This window comes from Entelurus aequoreus, linkage group LG05, assembly GCF_033978785.1.
Source record: "Entelurus aequoreus isolate RoL-2023_Sb linkage group LG05, RoL_Eaeq_v1.1, whole genome shotgun sequence".
Taxonomy (NCBI): Eukaryota; Metazoa; Chordata; class Actinopteri; order Syngnathiformes; family Syngnathidae; genus Entelurus; species Entelurus aequoreus.
The window spans coordinates 43,146,900-43,173,021 of record NC_084735.1 but is presented as its reverse complement, the minus strand read 5'-3'; the positions used below and the strand labels follow the sequence as shown (position 1 = coordinate 43,173,021).

General features: G+C 39.1%; 1 protein-coding gene across 1 annotated transcript in view; it reads left to right on the top strand.

Annotated features, from left to right (window-relative positions):
* Nucleotides 1-26,122, top strand: part of si:dkey-175m17.7 (uncharacterized) — a 99,012-nt gene that overhangs the window by 37,989 nt on the left and 34,901 nt on the right. Inside the window, 4 exon segments of the mRNA XM_062046658.1 lie at nucleotides 4,763-4,842; nucleotides 4,845-6,830; nucleotides 12,320-12,622; nucleotides 17,471-17,732. Coding sequence (XP_061902642.1) covers nucleotides 4,779-4,842; nucleotides 4,845-6,830; nucleotides 12,320-12,622; nucleotides 17,471-17,732 — 2,615 coding nt within the window. The 5' untranslated portion in view covers nucleotides 4,763-4,778.

Genomic DNA, 26,122 nt, shown 5'->3' with positions numbered 1-26,122 from the left:
AAATTAGAACTGAGCTTGGATATGCTGAAACCACAGGCGTGCGTTACTCTGCCAAAAGTTGTTCAACTTGACAGTTGTAGCAAATAGTGCATTCCATTACCTCGGAAGCTGGAATTCGAAGCTGGGAATGACGTCACAGCCGAGTTGTGAGTGTCCAGCTACGTGGTCAGAAATGAAGATGGCCACATCCACAAAAGCTAATCTTATGCTTGCCTCATTTGAATACAAACAACTTGTGGAAAAATATGCACTCCTTTTGTAACTTTCAAATACCATTAATAAGCAAGAAACAGACGCTATTGCTAGCGGTGTAGAACATATATAAAAAACATGAACAGTAATATTACCCTACATAGACGTCCAATAGTACATCATATACGGCTGATTTAGTGTGACAGAAAATAGTCAAAAGTGCTAATAACGGAAATTACATAAACTTCTATTATTGTTTACATTGAGAGTTGCCATCTTTGAAGCCAACTCGGGGGTGGTGAGGACTCTTTTACTTTCCCAGTGGGAAATCTAAACTCGGGGGGCGTTCTAGTTGTAATTTACAACTAGGAACAAGAACATTTCTGCTTCCCGGACAAATGGAACACACCAAAAGTTAGCCGCAGGCATTAGCTGTCTTGTTAGCGTTGCGCGTTCTGCGTTGTAATTCCACATCGCTCACAAGGCTCACCAATGTCATGTGAAGTTGTGTTATTGATGACGTAGATGAAGTGAATCAAACAAGTTAATCTCCACTTAGCATTGCCCGGCCAGCAGCTGATAGCTGAGAGCTGATAGCAGTCTAATTAGCATTAAAGTGTGTGTCGAGTCCCATTAGGTAAAATAATAATAGAAATGACACAAACATAGCACTGTAAAAGATGTGCGTCAATAAGACCTAATTGAACTCTTAAAGGTGCTGTTTGCAACTTACTCACAGTAACATTTTTCAGTGCAAAAAATATAACAAGACCACCACTGACTAGCATATGTTACCATTAGTGGTGTAACAGAACACAGTTGTTTGACAATTGTCTATATTTTTCAGAATTACAAAGTTTACGTAATAACATTTTGTACCGCTTTGAATAAAATAATTGGTGTTTATGGCGGTCACTCATGCGGCCTCGTCAACACGTACGCACTGGGAGCACGTGCATACATACTAAAGCAGTCCAAGAAAAGCAACGAACAATTTGCTATCTTGTTGTTAGCTGTCATTGAATATTAATTTTATCATAATGATAAAATTAATATTCAATGACAGCTAATGCTAACTATCCAAATTGCTATTATTAGCTAACAACACCTAAAGCCAATGCGCGTGCATGTGTTATATACTGGGATATACTGAGTAAAAAACATTGGATAGTTGCCGCCCTCTAGGCATCTGTGTAAATGTTGCAAACACCTCCTTTAATTGAGGCCAAAAAATATGCATTAAAACAATCCACAATGTTGTGAATCCGCAATAATTGAAGCGCGATGTGACGAGGGATGACTGTATTACTACACATTGTACCTTTCAGCAAGGGATGACGAGGGATGACTGTATTACTACACATTGCTACCTTTTAGGAAGCGTGGTTTGATTCCTCCTGAACACCCAGCTGTGGAGCTTCCATGTACAAACCTTCGATGAATTGGAGGGTTGCCTCGGGTTACAAACTAATTATACAAGCAAGAAAACTTGATTCCTTATGGTCACCAAATCAATAATCGCATAACTTGTGATACTATTGTTAAAATACTGTGTTATCTTATGAGTTAGCCTGCTATCTCCACCTCACAAATCCACACTAGTTATTAGCCCTGTCTGATTATCCTAGTATAACGTTAAAATACCAAACCACAGGTCGAAGATGCATTGGCTTTTCAAAGGCACACTGACTAAAAGGTCTTGTCAGTTATCTATGGCGTCACATTAGTACCAAAAATCCAAGCGCGTAAAAACACCCTTTTGCGCGCGCGCGGTGCCTTCTTGCGGGTGCGCGGTGCCTTTCTGCGCGCGCGCTGTGCCTTTCTGCGCGCGCTCTGTCTCGGTCTGTGCGCTGTCGTGTTTCATTTTGGTACTCAGGGGGCGGGCATGCTTAGACCGCCCCTTCTTTCTGATTGGCTTTGAAAAAAAAAAAGAAAAAAGAAAAATACAACTTCAAGTAGGTTGTAAAAAAAGGCAGATGAAGTGAAACTATAGCAATGCTTTTCTTTACACTCTCTCATGCACACAGATACTCATGTTATGAGAAGTATATTGTTTCAAAAATATTAACATTAATTGCTGATATTTTAAACATCTTTCAGATTACATTGCTCAAATTCAAAAACCACTTTACTACACAAATATTAGGCCCAATGGGCAGGATTATTCTATTAGTATTAGTTATTTTTATGTTTTATCATATCTTAGCTTATTTTTATGTTTTATCATATCTTAGCCTATTTTTATATGGTCTTAGTATATTTATATTTCAGTTTTTATTGTATTTTATTTTATGTTATAGTTTTTCATATTGTAGTTTATTTTTATGTTTGATTATATCTTATCTTATTTCATATTATTTTTGGACTTTTACCTGATGTGTATTTTAATTATTTTTAATCCATTTATTTGATCATCTAGTGTTTCCTCAAAGAGCCCTCTGGATCTCCACGTCCAGAGGGTTCCTGTGATTGGCTATTGTCATTGTGTTGTTATTATTATTGTTGTTGTTGTTGTTGTTTGTTTATTTTTATGTACATGTTTGACTGTCTTCATGGGGTGTGGGTGTTATTTCTCATTTTGTTTTTAACTATGTAAAGCACTTTGAGCTGCATTTTAAATGTATGAAAAGTGCTTTATAAATAAAAATGTATTATTATTATTTTTAGTAATAGTACCCTTACAATCACTCCAAACCAGTTCAATAACTTACCTCTTTTTCAGCCAACATTTTTTTATCCACTTCTTCCTCCGTAAATCTTGATACATATTGACGATGACCCGCCCTGCTATACTTCTGATTGCTCAAAGCCAATCAGAAAGAAGGGGCGGTCTAAGCATGCCCGCCCCCAAAGTACCAAAATGAAACATGACAGCGCACAGACCGAGACAGCGCGCGCGCAAAACGAGACAGCGCGCGCACGCAAAACGAGACAGCGCGCGCACGCAAGAAGGCGCCGCGCACGCGCGCAAAGGTACCACGCGCGCGCAAAAGGGTGTCGCGCGCACGCACGGAGTGGAGATTTAGCGCGCGATAACAGTTTTTACGCGTTTGGATTTTTGGTACTAATGTGACGCCATAGTTATCATTCTGTGTGACACTCTTTAATGCAGGATGGTGTCATTGTCAATCATATCAACCTGCCAATCTCACTAAGGGACAAGTCTTCATAAAGCTTACTGCAGAAACATGCAATGCTTGCATTATTATGTTATTTTTTAAAGTATTTTGGCCACCTTTGATCAAAACTCTTAGCATTAAACTAGTATTAGTGTCCAAATGAACAGCAGAGCCATAACCACCTTTTTGTGTATAGTTGATAGTAAACAAAGCACTTAATCAACTGAGTAATGAGTCTTGGATGCAATAAGCATAACAAATTCATCAGTGTGTGTTGTTCATCAGTGTCTTTTCTATTGTGATGTAGTGTACCAACATGTAATTAAGTGTTAATGGTGATGATTGTGGTGATTAAATGACCCAAATAAATACAACAATGCCATAAAAGGCGCTGTGATTTATTACTCCTTTGTGCTGTGTCATGTTGGCAAAAAGTTGTGCTTTGCTAAGTTATGTTGTTGTGTATGTGTTGATCTTTGGTTTATACCAAGGGCCAAATGAACCAACATCATTGATTTGTGACATAAATGTGGATGATCTGTAGACCCATTAATTAATAATAGATTAAACCTAGAACAAACAAAAACAAACATTTTAATCATGGGGACACATCCACTTACACAGCAACAAACACAGTCTATTCTGCAGTATTGCAGTACATATTTATCATCCGTCGTTGCTTAGTCCTTCACATCAGAAAGGTGTCTTGCAAAGACTGATGACTCCTCTGAGGGATGAAGGTTATTGCAAGTTCATCATTACTTTTTGTAAATGAGCTTTTAAGAATCTTTGGTTGCAATTCTGATAAACACACCCTCGCCCTTTTCCGTATTGATTTTTGTTTCATTGTAATGGCACATCCTATTGCTGGGGAGCAAATGTGGGTGTGAAAATGTGATTGTTATATAGATGCACATTCCGTTTCTGGCAAGTGGCCTTGGTATAAGCACATAGCAGAGAGATACGTGCATGTTTAAATGGATTTGGCAAAGGAAGCTGTTCCTTCCTCCAATGTTATTTATTAAGGTCAAACATGCACCAGTAGGTCTAATGTCCATATCCTATTTGTGCAGCCAGTGATGAAGGAATTGTGTGTGTCAAGTTCATGTTCAATCTAACATGGCATGGTTGTATCTGTGATTGGTATGTTTACATTATCTTTTATATATACAATGTTGAAAAACATACTGAAAAAACATTCCAATGTTTTTTTGGTTGTTGTACTTTGGGGTTTGACTTTAAGTACTTAAATAATTGGCTAGGCAAAGATTAGATTGGTTACAAAACAATACAAAAAACTTTTTGAATATTAAAGTTGGAAGAGGATCCTATTTTACGATTTTTGTGTCAAAACAAATGGAATGTAAAGTCTGACCCACATTTTCATTGTTTCTGAAAGTAAAGTAATGCTGTGAATAATCTCTTCCTCTCTTTTTCTCTTTACTGGACAGCTTCACTTAAACCCAGATGCCTCCTCTTCCTCTCGACGAGCGCATAGTGGTCATCCAGCGGCCTGAAAACTTAGCCTTGTGTGAGGCTTCCCCCAAGTAATCCCGCATCACACTTCTCGGATATCCACTTCTTCCAATGAACAAGTCGCCCGAGTTTCTCGGACTTACCCTTCTCAGCCTCACTTTTACTCACCCACGTGTAAAACTCTGACTCTGGAATGCAAACGCAGATCCTCCCGTGCACAGAAAATCACGGACAACCATCTGGTTGTTCCAGCGGGTTACCAACAAGCCCCAAGCCACTGCCACAGCAATGGAACCGTGACTCTCGGTCCACGACTGCCATCCCACACACACACGATTGATATCAGACTGAAACTAGACAAAGGCGGCAGAGCAGGAATTAGCAACTCACTTGGTCGGACTGGAAGTGTCAAGTGTACAAGAGCGAAATGCCCAACTTTACATTTGGATCAGTTTGAGAAAAGAAGTGGAGGTGAACGCAAGTCGCAGCAAAGTCAACACAATCAGTTGTCATCCTCTGCCGGAGGACTTCTGCAATTTGTTCCTGCCCAGGCGCAGCATTACAAGCTCAGGGGTGAAAAAGGAAAGGAAAATGTTCTGAACAGAACTGACCAAGAATTTCCCTCGCTGGATTATAAGAATTCCAAGCTGGGCACTCTGCGCCAAAATCATACAAGTCACAGTCTTTCCACCCATCGTAACTCTGTCCCTGTTCCCCATGCTGCCATCCTAAACCACCCCTCTTCCTCTGCCCCTCATCCCGCACACTTCCCTGCCTCCTTCCAACAACTCAACGGGCCTCGCTTTTCTCACAACAGGGATCACCGTCCTCACATTCTTCATGGTCTCACCCTCTCTCCCTGCGCCTCCCATACAGGAGGGTTCCCCAGCCCTGACCACACCTGTACCATTGACTGCACCCACCCCTTTGGATGCGGTTGCTGGAGGTTGGTAAGATGCAAAGGGTCTAAGGGCCACTCCTCCACGTGCCAAGGAGGTGGAGGTAGCTCTTCCACCTCCTTTTCCGGTGGCCACAATGTTGGGGCAGTAAAAAAAGGAGGCAAAGATATGGGGCTGAAAAATCTTGGAGGATGTCTGTCCACCACCTCCACCTCTAACACCTCATCAACCAACAGCACTGTGTCTGACCGCCGGTCGAATCTGTTCAAACCACTCCGCTGTGCCTCCTGCGCTAGTGAGGCTGGAGCCTTTGAGAGTCCTGCTATTCTTCGTAAAAAACTAGTAGGGGGATGTCTGCCGTGTACCCCTTTATCCTCTTCTGCCCCTCTTAGGGCAATTCAAAGCTGTGTCACAGGCTGCAATCCCAAAGCCTCCCAGATAGGTAGCTCCACCTGCAGCTACTGTAGCAGCGATCCCATAGTGGTAACATTTAACCCTCGCAGGGGTAAACCGCCCGGAAGAAGTATTGGGGCGCCTCATTCAGCGACTACGTTTCAAGCTGATGACGATGACTACAGTGTGCGTACAATCTGGCCTGAGGAACTGGCCAGAAAGATGACCCATTCCACAGCTCAAAAAAATCACTGTGCCGGCGTGGGAGTAGGTGTCGGGAAGACCACTTCGAGCCAGATCCAAAATGGAAGCAACGGAAGTGGACTTGTACTCCTGGACTCTCATAACCTTCAAGAGTATGCACACTCTCAGCTAACAGACCACGCTGGACGACGTCGCCTACAGCAGGGAAACATGGCTACTTTGGATTTTATAGGCTATAGGTCGGAGTCAGGATTTGAAGAAGGCCGGAATTCACTGAGGAGGCTTCTGAATAAAGCCGACAATGTAGGAATGAGCAGCACTCTTGAGCATGACAGAGACGCCCCATATACTGGTTCACCTTCTCCCTGCTCACCTTCTCCACTATCACCGGTTTCCTTTTCGCCTACACCGTCCGCCCCCAGCACACTCATCAAACCCAAACCCTGGCAGAGAGACAGGGAAGGGGGGCATTCGCTACCATCAGCTCAGTCCCTTCACTTGGCTCTGAACTCACTAAACAGAGAGCAAGATGAAGAGAAGAGTAGAAGTAAGACTGTTGTTCATATTTATTCTGTGTAGACCAGGGGGCCACATTGGGTTAAAAGAATTTGGCCGAGGGCAGGGCTATCTATTTGTAAACAATAATAAACATATACACATATATACATATATACAATATTAGGGCTGTCAAAGTTAACGCGATAACGCGTTAACTATAAATTTCAATAACGGCACTAATTTTTTTAACGGCCGATTAACGCACGCATGCCCATTTTGACCCTCGGGGAGTGCCGTAGGAACTCAGTTGTGGTTCATCTGTTAGCCTAGAGCCCCAAGCGAGCAGAAACGGACAAAGGAAAGTCGTCTACCTTATGGAAATATTAGGTTCAAAGCCACGTCAAGTTGTTCTCCCGACAAAAAAGGATTCTTTTTCGATGTGAGAATAGGCGACATCCCTCCAGCAAACGCCTGCTACGGACGTAGTTCAGGTGGGTGGTGCTTCACTTCCGTGTTCAGATTACGGTTTGGTGCAGTGATAAAATAACATTCAGATTGTTACTGACTGATTTAGTAAGTAAGATGAAATAAAAGTTAAACAGAAATGAAAGACGGTTAGCAGGATGTTGAAAGGAGACTTTTGTATTGCAAACAGTCCAACATCAAAACATGTCAAAACACTTTCTCAAACCAATCACACACTTTTTTGGCTTCAAAATAAAAGTGCTACGCTATACATCCGGTTTAACTGCATTTTCAAAATTAAGATGTCCGGTACTTTTTTGGCACCGACCGAAACCAGCCGGTACTACCGGGCACCGATTTACGTAAGATCCAGCGTGGCCATGTTTCGGTGCCTGGGTTGCGCGTGATGTCACGTCTGTTTGAATTAGCTCTTGCGAGTGGTCAGTATGTGCTACCACTTGAGGGGGAAACAGGTGATTTCGAAGCGCACATGCTCTTAGTAATCTTGCAAACCATTAATGTTTCATGACAAAAACCCAACCATGCCAAATAGAAAACGCTCTAAAGTGTGGCTCGTCTTTTCCAAATGTGATGCAGATTACGCTCACTACAATATTTGTGACGTATAAAAAAAAGGCAAGTGGCGGGAATACTTCCAATGTGAGGAAGCATTTGTTAACAATAACAGCGACATCATTATGCTCTAGGTCTGCTCCAGGTAAAAAGCCTCCTGTATAAGAATACATTAGCTTTGCATTTTAACTATCAATAGTTAGCATAATCAGCTCGGTTCCTCTTACTGTACTTTGTAATGTTAATGTAAAGTTTTTGCTTCACTTTCATTTGTATTTTAATACTTTTGAATAAAAAATTCTGGCTGGCTGAAATATTGTGTACATTTTTTCATAACATGTTCTGGTTGAGTCCTCAATTACAAAATGATTAGCAGGCTGAATATTAAATTGTATTCATTAATAGAAAAGGTTAAAACATTGCCATGCAGCAATAGGAGGACCGTTAACTTGTACAACATGTAATGTACAAAATATCAGAAGCATTTATTCAGGTAGAAATATCATAGATTACATCTGGGATAGGCTCCAGTCTCCCGTAACCCCAAAAGAAACAAACAGTCAAAATTGGATGGGTGGATATTACAAAAACATCTTTGACAATGAAAGCATTATCATAACAATCAAAATCTTGTGTTATTTATGCGTGAAACTGTTGTCTAAACATGGAAGTGTAGCTCCTCTTCTGAATGCAAATGCAGGAATAGACATTCTATAGTTCTACAAAATACAAAATCTGGCAAGACACCAACACACAGCAGGCATTTTTGTTTTTATTGTCATTAAATTGTGTTTGTTCTTTTTGTGTTGAGCTGTTTAAAAAGCATAATGTTTAAAACAAATTAATTTAAAGCAAAGTAATTGTCCGTTCTTGGTGTTAAAACTTGAAAATGATTTGTCTAGGGTACACTTAGTAATGATGAAAAATTATATATATCTGTGAACAATCGGGATTAGTTTTGAGTTAACTATGAACAAAATTATTTTATTTATCGCGATTAAATATTTTAATCATTTGATAGCCCTAATATATATACATACATGGATGGATGGATGGATGGATTGATAGATAGATTAGGGCTGTCAAACGATTAAAATATTTAATCGCGATCAATCGCATTGTTCATAGTCACGATAATCGCAGATCGGTATAAGTGTACTCTAGACAGGTCATTTTCAGGGAGGTGGCTTCATATTGCTGCATGACAATGTTTTAACCTTCTCTATTAATTAATAAAATGTAATATTCAGCCTGCTGATCATTCTGTAATTGAAGACTCAACCAGAACATGTTATAAAATAATTTATACTATATTTCAGCCAGCCAGAAAAATATCCCCCTACCCCACCTGCCCCACATTTCTTTAGGTGCAAATATCACAGAATAACATTACAAAACATGTCTGACAAAGCATGATAGTAATGTAAGACATTTTTGTTTTTTTAACGTCAGGGTTTCCCCTAAATTGCCAAAATACATGTGGCGGTGGGGGGCATGGTTAGGGGCGTGGTCGACATGACATCTTTGCTTGATTTGCTATGATGCATATACTATTTAAAAAGGGACGTGAATATACATTTAAAACAAATCTGTTAAGTATAGTATTAACATATATATTAATCTTACACAATATTGTGTTGTTCCATTTTTAAATTGTTGCTGCTTATTGTACAATGTACTTTGTTGTTTTTTTTGTGGTTTTTTTTTGAGATTTCTCCAATCCTATTAGTCACCTTTTCTGTAATAAAAACGATTGACAACAACACTGCACTGTTACTGTAATCTGAACACAGAAGTGAAGCACCACCCACCTCTAGAACGACGCGTGCAGCAGGCGTTTGCTGCAGGGATGTCGCCTCTTCTCACGGTGAAAAATAGTCCTTTCTTGCTAGGGCTTTGAACCTCATATTTCCATAAGGTGCCCTTTTCTTTATCCATTTCTGCTCGCTTGTGGCTCTTCAGTAGCAAGTGAACTGCAGCCAAGTCCCCCGCCCCCCTACCCCCACGGCACGGCAAGAGAATCAAAAAAGGAGGTGTTCGTATTAATTGCCCGTTAAAACAATTAGTGCCGCTATTGTAGTTAACATGTTATTGTTGCCTTAACTTTGACAGTCATAATATATATACATATGCTATTTATTTATTTATTTATCTTGTCCCCACAATTTCCCCATTTGTCTTTTGTTTTTGTCTTCTTCTTTCTATTCCCTCCTGCTACAGTCTGGCTGCGACAAACACTAAATCCAACCAAACATTTAATGAAGTCAAATACAAATAAGGCAACAAGTGAAGTACACCACACTTCTTTTTTGTAAAGTAAGCACAGTAAGTTCAGCAGATATGGGCATCTACATCAACAATATGATATGAACGGGTGGACACAACAGATTTAAAAAAAAAAAAAAGTAATTGATATTATTTTGTTTTAATTGGGACACGTCCCATGGTCCAGATTGTGGACGTTGCCGGGTCAGATCTGGCTCGCGGGCCGTAGTTTGGGGACCCCTGGTGTAGACATTTAAACAGATGAGGATCAAACTACACCAGCAACAAAACCAATGAATCAAATCCAAGCTCTGCTTTCCTTGAAATGTTCATCGAGAAAATTACTTCTGGTTCTAAAGCCACTCTAATAAATTAAGATAAAAGTAACTTTCAAAGCAATATTAATGATCCACAGTACCAATATGAAGAGGAAGAATAGGAAATTAGGAAAAACTTACGAAGAAAGAAAACAGCATATCGTTTGGCATTGATTGCCAGATAATAGTTAATAGGTTTATTGACAACTCTTTATTCAGTCCCGCTAGGAATTCAAGATGACGTGATCGCACCAATTCACGCAAATTCAACAAATCCCCGCAAATTACTTTCCTTCACATTTTGGTCAATTAGTGTCGTTTTCATGAATCAAATTTGTCTCTGAGTGGGGCTCAAACGTGCAAGTCAACTGTCTCATCAAAGCATATGTTTGTTTCTTGTGTACACGAAGTGTAAAAGTTAGGGCTGTCAAATTATTATTTTTTTTAAATCAAATTGATCGCATTCTTGAATTTGGATTAATCATGATTAATCACAGGTGATTACTCGTTTGCATAACTAAAAATTTGCTTAAGAAAAGACCTCAATACAGAAATGCAATTTTATTCTCTGAAAGTCATACAGGAATATTTTTAAATGTTTTACTTAACTGCAAGTCATTAATGTGCTCAACACTTGGTGACAATATAGGAAGAATTAAGTGCACCTTTTGAAAGTCTTGGCAATAATATAGTAAACAAGGATATACACTAATAATGTAGTAAACACACCCATTAAACTTAACATAGTGCACCATTTACATCTGCATTTACTCTTCCTTTAACCAGTTGCTTAAACAAGCAAACTTGTTTGCTTTTTCCAGTGTTGATCTGTTATTTTGGTACAATGTAGCCTAGGTAGTTGTGATTGCTTGTTTGTCATCCTCTGCTTCTTTTAAGTACGTGTTTTGCTTTAAGATGGTATTTTAAACTTGATGTGCGCCGATGATAAGAAAGTGTGTCGCTGCACAATCATCTAATTACCTTAGTAGTATCTAAAGTTCTATCTGCGTGTGCTTTGAAGCTAAATTGGCCGCCGAGCACACCGCTCTGACTCTCATCACTCTGGCGTGTGGCCTAATCGCTGCCCGTGTAATCAGGTTAAGGTGCGGTCAAAACAAATAGTGTGATTAATCTTCATTCATTCATTTTTAACGCGGCATATTTTTTCTTAATCACCATAAGGTTGACAGCCCTAGTAATAATATATCAATGTTATATTGCTAAAATGGCAAAATTGTCATCCTCCTGCGTAGCAAAGACTTACCTCCGGTTCTTGCCAATGACGGTAAGTCTTCTGGGCATACTTGCCAACCTTGAGACCTCCAATATCGGGAGGTGGGGGGGCGTGGTTGGGGCGGGGGGCGTGGTTAGGGGCGTGGTTAAGAGGAGAGTATATTTACAGCTAGAATTCACCAACTCAAGTATTTCATATATATATATATATATATATATATATATATATATATATATATATATATATATATATATATATATATATATATATATATATATATATATATACATATATACAGGGTATATATATAAATACTTGACTTTCAGTGAATTCTAGAAGTTCTAGGTAATGTGGTATATGTAAAGATTTAGCTACACACCGGCGTCCTCAATTCCTAATTTATATATTTATCCATCCATTTTTAACCGCTTGTCCCTTATTTAACCTTTATTTACCCAGGGTAGGACAATTAAGAACTACATATGCCACAACTTTACATATTTACTTTACAACTTGCCACAACTTTCTAAAAATGCTGCTGTGAATTTAGGCATTTCTGGCTGCAACAATCACAAACAAAGGCAGCGAAATCCTGTAGGCACTGTTTCTTCCGGTGAGAATGTAATTAGCAAAACACCTCTCAAAAGAACTTCTAAACTCGTTTCCTGTCTTATCCTCTTTCAGTGCACCTTTCCCTGCCACTTTCATCTTCGCTGCCAGCCTCCCTATCCGATGAGTCTGCCATGACTCCCGATGCGGAGAACGCAGTCGTCAGTGCCATCCTTCCATTCTTGTTTCTTGGAAACGAACGGGATGCTCAGGACTTGGATCTCCTGTTGCGCCTCAACATCGGCTACGTGGTGAACGTGACGACTCATCTGCCCCTCTACCACGTCAAATCTGGATTGCGCTACAAAAGGCTGCCAGCTACAGACAACAGCAAACAAAACCTTCGACAATACTTTGAGGAGGTTTTTGAGTTTATTGGTGAGACTTTCACACTGTCAGTAAAGATGGCAAGTCTTTACCTCACCGAGGAGGATTTTTATGCCTTTGTTTTGGTTTCTGACATACAGAGGATTATATATACACAAACTACCATTCACCCTTCCTCCTCATCAGTACGTGTACATGCACTAAATTAGTCTGATTTCTCAAATAGTTCGGCTTTATATGAACCGCAAATAGCCCATGGAAACACCCTAATCCGATGGTGTTCAGTGTTTGAAAAATCGGACTAACACACCTGGATTATGCGATTGGAAACCAGATCTCGAGGGGGGAGGGTTGCGGCAAAGGGGACCCTTAGTGTCGCACTTCCACCAGAAGCAGATACCATTCAATAAAATCAGCAACAATTATAGTGATAAGGAGACTGTTTATTTGCTAATCAATTTAAAAGAACAGAACATTTCCAAGTGCATTGATGGTAGAAAAAAAAAACAGATTTATTTAATAAGGTAACTAAGGAAATGTTGAATGCCGGCTTAATACGGACTCCCGAACGAAATATGAATGACAACTAGGCACATATTACAAATTACAAGGAGAATAACAAAGCATACACTTCACGCAGCATTTCCAAACTGATTAATAATAACTCTGTAGTCCACACAACTGGCAAGATAGTCCAGAAAAATAGCAACCAAGTTCATTTAGAACAGTATCCAGTCGGTGCACGAATGCTTTTTTCCCTCAGATTTAAAACTCCTTCCATCAATCCACAGAGCCTTTGCTGCCTTATGAATTACATACGAGATATTCAAAAGGCTTGTTCTCATGATTCTCGGTCCAAAAATTCCTTCGAAAAAACTCTCTGCCGTTGGTCTTTCTTTACTTCGGACCTGCATCCGCTCCGATACATTCTTGGTAGTAGCGTCATGTTCATAGCGTAATCCAAGATCATTTCTTGATGCTGTCTGCTATTTCACATCAGCAAAAGTCATAAAAGACGTAATATTTCTAATCTGTGTCAATATTACAGCGGATACCACAATATAGCTAGGCTCTTAACTTGTTAGAAGCCACAGACGCCTAGTGTGTCGTCATGTAGCTCGACCGGAAAATAAATCAATTAACCGCGCTAAAAAAGAAATAAGCGCTCCCAAGTGTACGGGAAGCACCATGCTTATGACCAATAGTCGCATTAGAGAAAGAGCATGGACACTTGGACTTCACACAAAGGTATGAAAATCCAAAAAAACTAACTATTTGAGAAATCAGACTAATTTAGTGCATGGAAACGTAGTGACTGTAATCTCTAAGTAGTCCAACAAGCATGTTTTGGAATGTGGGGTATAAAATCACATTAGTAGCTAATTTAACTTAATGATCATACAGTACACTATATAAACACTGTATAAATGTTGTACCAATACAGATGTTACCTTATAGTAAAATCCCCAGACAAAAACAAAACATACATGGGGAGAACATGCAAACTCCAAACAGAGATGGAGATACGAACCTTTAGGCCTCGATGCCACAATTTGAAAGTATAAATACAGTGGTACCTCGGTTTTTGTACACCCCACTTTTCATTTCATTTGGATTTTGACAAAAAATGTTGCCGGTTATTGTACAGCCAAATACTGCACGTAACAAACAAGCCCAGACAAATAATCTCACACGCTGGTGATTAAGGTTGGGCATTCCTTGAATTTAATGATTCCGGTTCCGATACAGATTCCTTGTTTCAATTCCAGTTATTGATTCCGATTCTTGAATAGGCAGTGTCATCATACAAGTTTGCATGGTTTAAATCTGGGCACTAACCAGAGTTTTTCTTTGATAAAATGCCCTTTTTATTAACTAGACAAAAATGTCCTGTTTAAAAATAAAGAATTACATGTAAATATAGCAATTATTTACCTGCTAACCGAACCAGGAAAAATTCACAGATCAGTCTGATTGATAAAAAATAGAATGAGACTATTGAACAATATTCTCCCATTTATTTTTATAGCTACCTTTTCTTTTCTCTGTGGTGTTTATGTTTTCATGTTATTGCAATATTATGTGAAGTGTTTACTTTGAAAACTTCATGGAAAAACATTTACACAAACTCTATTGTTGCGTATTGTATGTGTTAAACCAGGGGCATCAAAATCATTTTCATAGTCGGTCTACACCGGTTAAGAGGGCCCTCAAGGGGCAACTACTAACTACAAAACTATATAAATGTACAGTATAATTTCCTCATGATACCATTGTCCCCTCATTTAATTATTATCATATTGTATGCCAACTGACTAATGGAAACGTGCTTTCCATTTAGAACTCAAAGTCAAGGCTTTTTGTGGCCCCAATCAAGATTTTTGTTTGTGGCCCTATTCCGGTCTTTAATTACCCGCATAACACGTAAGGCGCTAGGGCTGACTGCACTTAGTTGGTATGATGGGTTCGCAGTTCTCAGTGAAGCGTCTTGAGTATCTAAAAAAGCGCTCTATATACATGTAATCCATTATTATTATTATTGTAATACAATCGTCCGTCACCACATCGCGCTTTGAAGTTTGCGACTTGTAAAGGTGACTATGCGAGTGCTATTTAATGTCTAGAGAGCTTTCTTAAAGTTAAAAAAACATATCTGGACCAGGTTTTTAATGCTTTAGCTATGGAAATATTCAAATTTTAATTAATAATTCCTACTTCGCGGCAATGTATTTACTACAGCTAGGCCCGGAACCAATTAACAACGATAAACGAGGGTTTGCTGTATTACTCTTGGTGACCAAATTTGGCTATGGATGCCTGAGTGTGTGCACAAAAGACACAACCAACACAAATGCAGTTCAAGTATGTTTATAGTTATGGTAGATATTAAGAAATAATGTATTACCGTATTTTTCGGAGTATAAGTCGCTTCGGAGTATAAGTCGCACCGACCGAAAATGCATAATAAAGAAGGAAAAAAACATATATTGGGGAAATGTATTTGATAAAACCCAACACCAAGAATAGACATTTGAAAGGCAATTTAAAATAAATAAAGAATAGTGAACAACAGGCTGAATAAGTGTACGTTATATGACGCATAAATAACCAACTGAGAACGTGCAAGTGAGAACGTGCCTGGTATGTTAACGTAACATATTATGGTAAGAGTCATTCAAATAACTATAACATATAGAACATGCTATACATTTACCAAACAATCTGTCACTCCTAATCGCTAAATCCGATGAAATCTTATACGTCTAGTCTCTTACGTGAATTAGCTAAATAATATTATTTGATAGTTTACGGTAACGTGTTAATAATTTCACACATAAGTCGCTCCTGAGTATAAGTCGCACCCCCGGCCAAACTATGAAAAAAACTGCGATTTATAGTCCGAAAAATATGGTAATAATGATTAACAAGTAAGGTAAAAATTTGTATTTACTATAAATAATCACGTATGGACACTACAACAAAAAGCTACATGTATAACTACAATTCAGTTCCATCCAGTATGTTCAATAGTTATGGGTTTATATTCCAGATAATAGGCAAAATTCATATAAAAAGGTATAGCTCGGTTGGTAGAGCGGCCGTGGCAGCAACTTGAGGGTTGCAGGTTCGATCCCCGCTTCCGCCATCCTAGTCACTGCCGTTGTGTCCCTGGGCAAGACACTTTACCCACCTGCTCCCAGTGCCCACCCACACTGGTTTAAATGTACTTTAGATATTGGGTTTCACTATGTAAAAGCGCTTTGAGTCACTAGAGAAAAGCACTATATAAATATAATTCACTTCACTTCACTTCAAGAAAAAAAGGTTGATAGGTCCAAAGAGAAAAGAAAAGTGTTGGATATCTCCTACTGCAGTGAAGCCAATTTATAAATGCTTCGGCATTAATTTTAAAAGTAAACAAAACATAATAAATGTGCAAGAACTATGAAAAAAAAATTCTTTAGGCACCATATTTTGGGGGAAAGGTTCAGCTACAATAAAAACAATTAAATGGTACGGTCCTTTTATAAATACGTTGATAAATCTGTCACAATTAAGGTGTTTGAAGCGATGCTAAATTAGCAATTATGTCTTTGGGCTTTTGAATGGACACGGCCGCCATGCTGATGAACCAAACTAACACGAACCTGTTGACTCACCGCTGAATAAAAGTTTAGTATAAACAAAGAATATTTGTATCTAAAAGGTAATTCAGTCCATCAAAGTGTAACTAACAAACACCCACAGAACACGATGACCACGTCCATGATTAGCTACTAAAGTGCCTGGACGCCATAATCATGTGGCCCCCGCTCGTCCAAGCTATTAGAGATCTAATTTAATAAATGTCAACAACAAACAAAATGTTTGGAGTTGCTTTCTGCATCAAACAATATTGAGTTAAGAAGAACTGCAGTTACATGGGGTACAATATTTTTCTCTCAAGATGTTTGCAAATTTTAGCACAAATGATGACGTGCATTGTATTGACACACCTTTTCTGGTTTTTGCGGGCCACATAATATCATGTAGCGGGCCAGATGTGCTCCTGGGCCTTGAGTTTGACCCCTGTGTTAGACTGTCTGATGCTGCATGTTACTGAGCTAGTGAACACCCACTAAGCTGGGTGAAGAACATCAAACAAACAACTTGTAAAACTATCATTATTCTCTATAAAATGTGTTAATATTTTTGGGTGTCTGCAACGGATTAATTATATTTACAATATTTCTTATGGGCAACGGTTTCCGTACCATTCAGTTGTCATCTGACCTTTTGGAACAGATTACAACAAAAACCGAGGTAGCTCTGTATTACAAGTAGTCCTAAATAGTACACTTTATCATTGTAAGTTTTGTTGTTATACCAGTTCATAAAAATGTATTTTTTTATCCACAGAGGAGGCATATCAGAGTGGGCAGGGAGTGTTGGTGCATTGCCAGGCAGGTGTGTCCCGTTCTGCAACCATCGTCATCGCCTACTTAATGAAGCACACCCTCATGACAATGACAGACGCCTATAAATACGTACGTAGCCGTCGTCCTGTGGTGTCACCAAATTTAAACTTCATGGGCCAGCTTTTGGAGTTTGAGAGAGACCTCAACTCAGGGGTGACTCCTCGCATCTTGATGCCTAAACTTGACGGTGTGGAGACGCAGGTGTGAAGAACACAAAGGCTACTAAATCAGCTTTGGATGCCAGGTTAATACTGTAGGAAAATGGCAGCATGTGTTGGCAATTATTGTACTTTTATACTGTGAAACATGAGACAAACTGATACATGACCTCATGTGAGTAGCTCTTTTAACTTAAGCAGCGTCCATTGTACTGTTTATAAATAACGTGCCAATATAGATGTAACATTATATTCAAAAAATATCTGCCTCTTTATACGTGTTTTGATCATTTACTACAGGAAAAATACAGTCGCTGTCGACAAGCCATGCTTGCATGCAAAATTGCATTGCCACAATTTGATACACAAATTGAATAACACAAATGTAGCAAGGCACACATTACTGAAATGCACTTTACTAAATGTGTTTATGTTGTCATGCTTAGTTGAGCACCATGGACCTGATGCAGATTTGAGTAGTATAAACCTGGGATGCACATCACATTAAAAAAATTGTTGAGTGTTTAAACTTCATATTGAAAAAAAGCTAGTGCACTAATATTTCAAAACAACTGGAATAACATGATCCATAACTTAATGCTTAGAAAGTTGACGTGGTTATAATGCAAAGTGACCAGATGGCTGATTTTTAACTGTGACACATCAGATAGACGAACATCTTTTACAGTGTACTTCTCAGTTGATTGGAAATGCATATTTATTTCACAAGCCACAACCTTAGGTACCTGCACGTTTAATAAGATCCAACACAGCAGCTGCAGACCTTTGCACATTGTCAGAGAAGTATTAAATCAATACAATGTGTTTATTTTATACACTAGTACCTCAACATAGGACCATAATTGCTTCTGTGACAGCGCTCCTGACTCAAAACACTTGAATATCAAATCAATGTCTCCCAATGTAATGAATTGAAAATTGAAATCAATCTAATTGATTTTTGATGAGTTTTTATTTTTTTAATATCCCACGCATCTTCTTCTCAGCTATGTCCATCACGCCAAATTTCTTCCTTCCCATGGTTGGAAAAAACATTAATGTCGATCTTGAGCTATTAGCTAATGCTCGTGAGTAAGACCAGATGTTTTGGGCAGATTTTACTAGGTTCCCTGTGACATTTGCTATGACAAATAATGGCTGCTTGGAACTAACAATTTTAAAAAGGGATCTGGTACTTCTTTTGGAATTTATCCTATCATTCACAATTCTTATGTGAGACAAGCACACACGTTTTTTTCTTTTTTATGCATTCTATCTATTAAATAAATCAGAGCAAAGGTCGGCTTACAATGGAGCCACTGGAAGTCACTCTATTCTTCTACATATAAAGCGCTTTAAAAATATCCAAACACTTCCATCAAGGTTTTATATACATGCTGTAAGTATTTACAGTACATCCGGAAAGTATTCACAGTGCTTCACTTTTTCCACATTTTGTTATGTTACAGCCTTATTTTGAAATAGAATACATAAATGTGTGTCCTCAAAATTTTACAGACCATACTCCATAATGACAATTTCAGTAAGTTTTTATTTTACAATTTATTTAACAAAAAACTTAAATGAATCACATGTACATAAGTCTTTAAATACTTTGTTAATGCACCTTTGGTAGCAATTACAGCATTAAGTCTTTTTGAATACGATGCCACAAGTTTGGCACACCTATCTTTGGGCAGTTTTGCCCATTCCTCTTTGCAGCACCACTCAAGCTCCATCAGATTGGATGAGAAGTGTTGGTTTTTATCCAGGATGTCTCTGTACAAACAAAAAAGATTGTGGCATTGTATTCAAAAACACCTGAGGGAGTAATAGCTGCCAAAGGTGCATCAACAAAGTATTGAGCAATGGGTCTGAATACTTACTGTATGTACATGTGATATATATATATATATATTTTTTTTTAATTATAAATTTGCAAAATTTAAAAAATACATATTTTGAATTGTCATTACAGGGTATTGTCTATCAAATTTGAGGATAACAATTAAATGTATTCCATTTTGGAGTAAGGCTGTAACATAACAAAATGTGAGGAAAGTATGTACTGGATGTAATGTAGTAACATAAACATTCATAATAATAACTTTTTTAACCATACGGCGGCGCACTAATCTCGCAAATGCATCACAAAGTTTGCTTTTTCTTTACAACAACATCACTGATTACTACTCAGTCACTGGAGACTTCATGAGAGACAACAAATATAAAGAAACCTCACTTAGTGTACAATGTCTGCTCTCACTAGGACGCCAACTTTTAGGATGTTTATTTCTTCCCATTTGGATGAACAATTACTCATAATCCTCACAAAGAAAAAAGGGAATACAACCAAGTGTCTTTTGGGGTCTTTTTCTCCATTTCCGGGCTTAATTTGGCTTTCAAAGTTGACCAACCTCCTGGATTATGTCCTCATCCTTTTATTATACAGGTGAGAGGTATGATTTATAATTTAGGATAAACTTTCACGAACTCCGAGGCGAGAACACAGCTCCCCAGCTGATGACGTCAACATAGCAGCATAAGAAGGTTACTTACCTCTCTGTGACAATGCGCCACTAAAAAAAGGTCCTTAACTTTAGCGCTTATAATAGCAATATCACTAATACTTGGTTAATATTCAGGTCAGAAAATGTAAATGGGAGTATTGTTGGCGCTTTCTGGGTGGTTATTTAGAGAGCTTTACGGGCGGAATAGAGAACCTCCCATTGACTCCATTGTAAACTGACTTTTATTTACAAGTTAGAACTAGGGATGTCCGATAATGGCTTTTTGCCGATATTTGATATTCCGATATTGTCCAACTCTTTAATTACCGATACCGATATCAACCGATACCGATATCAATCAATACCGATATATACAGTCGTGGAATTAACACATTATTATGCCTAATTTGGACAACCAGGTATGGTGAAGATAAGGTCCTTTTTTTAAAAATTAATAAAATAAAATGACATAAATAAATTAAAAACATTTTCTTGAATAAAAAAGAAAGTAAAACAATATAAAAACAGTTACATAGAAACTAGTAATTATGAAAATGAGTAAAATTAACTGTTAAAGGGTAGTACTATTAGTGGACCAGCAGCACGCACAATCATGTGTGCTGAATGAGTGTACAAGGGGGAGGGAGGTTTTTTGGGTTGGTGCACTAATTGTAAGTGTACCTTGTGTTTTTTATGTTGATTTAATAAAAAATAAAATAAAAACGATACCGATAATTTAAAAAACGATACCGATATTTTCCGATATTACATTTTAAAGCATTTATCGGCCGATAATATCGGCCGGCCGACATCTCTAGTTAGAATGCAATAAAAGCATATGTGTTCTTGTCTCTCATAAAGATTGTGAATTATAGACAACATTTTACAAAAAGTGCAGTTCCCCTTTAAGCATGAGAGAGCTCTTATCTCAAAACATTCTTGTATGTTGGGGCACTCTTATGTTGAGGTACAACGGTAGTTTACAGTGGTGTAGAACTGTTGTGCATTACACTGAAGAATAGGTCTAGGGCTGGGCGATTATATGATCGTGGTCGCGATTAATTCAAGTTCAATCACAGAGATCAGCTGTCAGCATATTTCCTACAAACATGGCGAAAATGTCTGTTAGAAGTTACCGCAGTAGTAAACAGTAGGGAAACAACAATAAGAAGAACAAAATCAAAAAACACTAGCATAGGAGTTGAAACACCTTTAAGAGGAGCAGCGGCTTTAGTGGCAGGCTTTAGTTTCACTATCTGCTGCAGCTCACCAATAATCCTGCCCTGAATACGGACTTGCAGGCACTCAGAACGTCTATGTGACTGTATTGGTCCCGACTAATTTAACCAGAAAAGGCTTTTTTATATCTGAATATTTTTAATCAGACTTTATGTGTCTGCAAGTTTCCACTCTTCTGATATAACATGTACCAAAATTATTTGTGGATCAAAAAAACAAAAAACATTTTGTTCCTGAAATAATCATTAAACTTGTCTTATTTGTTACTATACATTATTTTGCAGTACCTCAAATTTAACTTGAAGTGAAAGTCTTGCAGTATTCACTACACCAATTATACTTTGTTTATTGCAGAATGTTTGTGATCATCAATCAATCAATGTTTATTTATATAGCCCTAAATCACAAGTGTCTCAAAGGGCTGTACAAGCCACAACGACATCCTCGGTACAGAGCCCACATACGGGCAAGGAAAACTCACCCCAGTGGGACGTCAATGTGAATGACTATGAGAAACCTTGGAGAGGACCGCATATGTGGGTAACCCCCGCCCTCTAGGGGAGACCGAAAGCAATGGATGTCGAGTGGGTCTGACATAATATTGTGAAAGTCCAACACATCAGCGAAAGTCCAGTCCATGGTGGGGCCAGCAGGAACCATCCCGAGCGGAGACGGGTCAGCAGCGTAGAGATGTCCCCATCCGATGAACAGGCTAGCGGTCCACCCCGGGTTGGGAGCAGAGTAGAAAAGAAAAGAAAAGAAACGGCAGATCAACTGGTCTAAAAAGGGAGTCTATTTAAAGGCTAGAGTATACAAATGAGTTTTAAGATGAGACTTAAATGCTTCTACTGAGGTAGCATCTCTAACTTTTACCGGGAGGGCATTCCATAGTATTGGAGCCCGAATAGAAAACGCTCTATAGCCCGCAGACTTTTTTTGGGCTCTGGGAATCACTAATAAGCCGGAGTTCTTTGAACGCAGATTTCTTGTCGGGACATATGGTACAATACAATCGTCAAGATAGGCAGGAGCTTGACCGTGTAGTATTTTATACGTAAGTAGTAAAACCTTAAAGTCGCATCTTAAGTGCACAGGAAGCCAGTGCAAGTGAGCCAGTATAGGCGTAATATGATCAAACTTTCTTGTTTTTGTCAAAAGTCTAGCAGCCGCATTTTGTACCATCTGTAATCTTTTAATGCTAGACATAGGGAGGCCCGAAAACAAAACGTTACAGTAATCGAGACGAGATGTAACGAACGCATGGATAATGATCTCAGCATCGCTTGTGGACAAAATGGAACGAATTTTAGCGATATTACGGAGAGGAAAGAAGGCCGTTTTAGTAACACTCTTAATGTGTGACTCAAACGAGAGAGTTGGGTCGAAGATGATACCCAGATTCTTTACCGAGTCGCCTTTTTTAATTGTTTGGTTGTCAAATGTTAAGGTGGTATTATTAAATAGATGTCGGTGTTGAGCAGGACCGATAATCAGCATTTCCGTTTTCTTAGCGTTGAGTTGCAAAAAGTTAGCGGACATACATTGTTTAATTTCAATAAGACACGCCTCCAGCTGACTACAATCCGGCGTGTTGGTCAGCTTTAGGGGCATGTAGAGTTGGGTGTCATCAGCATAACAGTGAAAGCTAACACCGTATTTGCGTATGATGTCACCTAGCGGCAGCATGTAAATACCAAAGAGTGCAGGGCCAAGAACCGAACCCTGGGGAACTCTGCACGTTACCTTAACATAGTCCGAGGTCACATTGTTATGGGAGACACACTGCATCCTGTCAGTAAGATAAGAGTTAAACCAAGACAAGGCTAAGTCTGTCATCCCAATACGCGTTTTAATACGCTCTAATAAAATATTATGATCAACAGTATCGAAAGCGGCGCTAAGATCAAGAAGCAGCAACATAGATGACGCATCAGAATCCATCGTTAGCAATAGATCATTAGTCATTTTTGCGAGGGCTGTCTCCGTAGAGTGATTTGCCCTGAAACCGGATTGAAAAGGTTCACAGAGATTGTTAGACGCTAAGTGTTCATTTAGCTGCTGTGCGACAATTTTTTCGAGGATTTTCGAGATAAACGGAAGGTGGGACACCGGCCGGTAGTTTACCATGAGGTCAGGATCGAGGTTAGGTCTTTTGAGTAGAGGATGAATAACCGCTTTTTTGAATGCTAGGGGAACAGTGCCAGAGGAAAGTGATAAGTTTATAATATTTAACACTGATGGACCTAATAATACAAAAAGCTCCTTGATAAGTTTCCCAGGAATTGGGTCAAGTAAACATGTTGTTTGTTTTGTCCCATTTACACATTTTAACAATTCCTCCAATGTTATTTCATCAAAGAGAGAGAAACTATTTTGGAGGGCAGTGTCCGTCGTATATACAATCGTATTTGTGTTAATAGAGCCCAGTTGTAGCTGAGATGCATTGTCTTTAATCTCTTTTCTAATGACTTCAATTTTCTTATTAAAGAAATTCATAAAGTCATCTGCTGAGTGGGTGGAGCTACTGGGAGGAGTCCCTTGTTGGGTTAGCGATGCTACAGTACTAAACAAAAATTTAGGATCATTTTTGTTGAGGTGGATGAGATTTGAGTAATATTTAGCTTTAGCTGAGGTAAGCATGCGTTTATAAGTTATTAAACTATCACTCCGTGCTTGATGGAAAACCTCAAGTTTAGTCGCACGCCATTTGCGTTCCAGCTTTCTACATGATAATTTCTGGGCTTTAGTTTCTTCAGTAAACCATGGGGTACGCCTTTTAGGGGCCCTTTTTAGCTTTAGCGGTGCTACACTATCAATGGTGTCGCGCAGGGCGTCATTAAAGTTGTTAGTGAGGTTATCAATAGAGCCCACATAATTTGGGAATGGTGCCATTACCGAAGGCAGTCGGTCAGTAAGAGTCGTCGTTGTGGCAGCATTAATGTTGCGGCTGCTATAGTAGTTATTATTATTATTATTAGTTTGTTGACAATAAGTCAGAACTTCGAATTTTATAAGGTAATGATCGGCCATTACTTTAGTGTACGGGAGTATCGTAACTTTGGAGGTGGTGACACCCCTGACAAGCACTAGATCTATCGTATTACCGTTGCGATGCGTGGGTTCATTTATTATTTGTGTAAGACCACAGCTATCAATTATAGTCTGGAGCGCCACGCATGGAGGGTCCGATGGGGTATTCATATGGATGTTAAAGTCCCCCATTATGATTATATTGTCGGCGTGCGTCACTAGATCAGCAACGAACTCTGAAAATTCATTGATAAAGTCCGAATAGGGCCCTGGGGGGCGGTAGATGACAGCCAGGTGCAGAGGCAGCGGTGTGACAAACCTCGTAGTAAGCACCTCAAACGAGTTATATTTATTCTTTAGGTCCGAGGTAAGGCTAAAGTTTTTGTTGTATATTAGAGCAACACCCCCACCCCTTTTAATGGGGCGGGCAATATGCGTTCCCGTATAGCCAGGAGGAGACGCCTCACCCAGCGCAAAAAATTTGTCTGGTTTGAGCCAGGTCTCGGCTAGACCAACGACATCAAGATTGTTGTCTCTAATGACTTCATTAACTAATAACGTTTTGGAAGACAATGACCTTATGTTTAAAAAGCCCATATTATAGGTAGTGGGCTGTTTTGAGGAGTTTTTGTTGAAAGTATCCGTAGTAGCAATATTAATAATGTTACGTTTATTATGCGTAGTGCACTTTAAATAATTTCGACCATATCTAGGAATTGATATGACAGGAATTTTTAGATTGTTTGCCACCTCAGTAAAATGCATGTCCACCTCTGACGCAGAAAAAACATTATGTGAATTGTATATTGTTCTAAGAGAATTGCTATGTGTGCAGGGATTATCCAGCCTGGCGCTGGCTAGTTCTAGCTTAACAGACTCCATATTAGCGCTTCTTTGTGGATTAGCATTTAGCTTTTTCGTTAGCCCCGCTAACAACAACGCCTTTAGCTTTGTTGTTAGCCCCGCCCGACATCCCCGCTTCTGCTTCCGAGCCACCGCTTACGTCTCTTTCGTTGACGGTCTCCGCTGGTAGTGGACGCCGCTGCTTCAAAGGCCACTGCTGGATGTAGCTTGCAAAGAATTCCCAAGCTAGCGAGAAGGTCCACCGTACACGCATCTTTCAGCCCAAAATGGCCCGATCTCTCCACATCCAGAATCGTAAGTCGGTCGTAAGTGATCACGGAGTGAACACGCTGTGAGCCAGCCATGAAATTGACTGAATTGACGGGTAATTTTGCCAAATCGGTTTACACTTCCAAGAGCGCATGCAAGAGGCTGCTGCCGTGAAGCGCCGCCATCTTGATAAAAAGCAAAAAAAACTAAAAAACTTTGAGAGGCAAAAAAGTTGTTCTCTTTACCCCCACAAAAGGTACCAAAAAACAAGCAAAACCGTGGCCCTAAAACCAGGTACAGACTGTAGCATGGGTTACCTGTACTATTGCACCTCTAGTGAACACAATCATAGATATTAACAAAATGACAGTTGTCAGCTGTTAGCATGTATTACCTCAATCAAACATGCCGGAAATGTTTGTTACAAGATACTGTAGTAGTAAACAGTAGGGATGTGGTACTCGCTATAATCCTGCATGGGACAATCCACTTTAATGCAAAACAAATTGTGATATTAATCGAGAACGGATGATATGAAAAAAT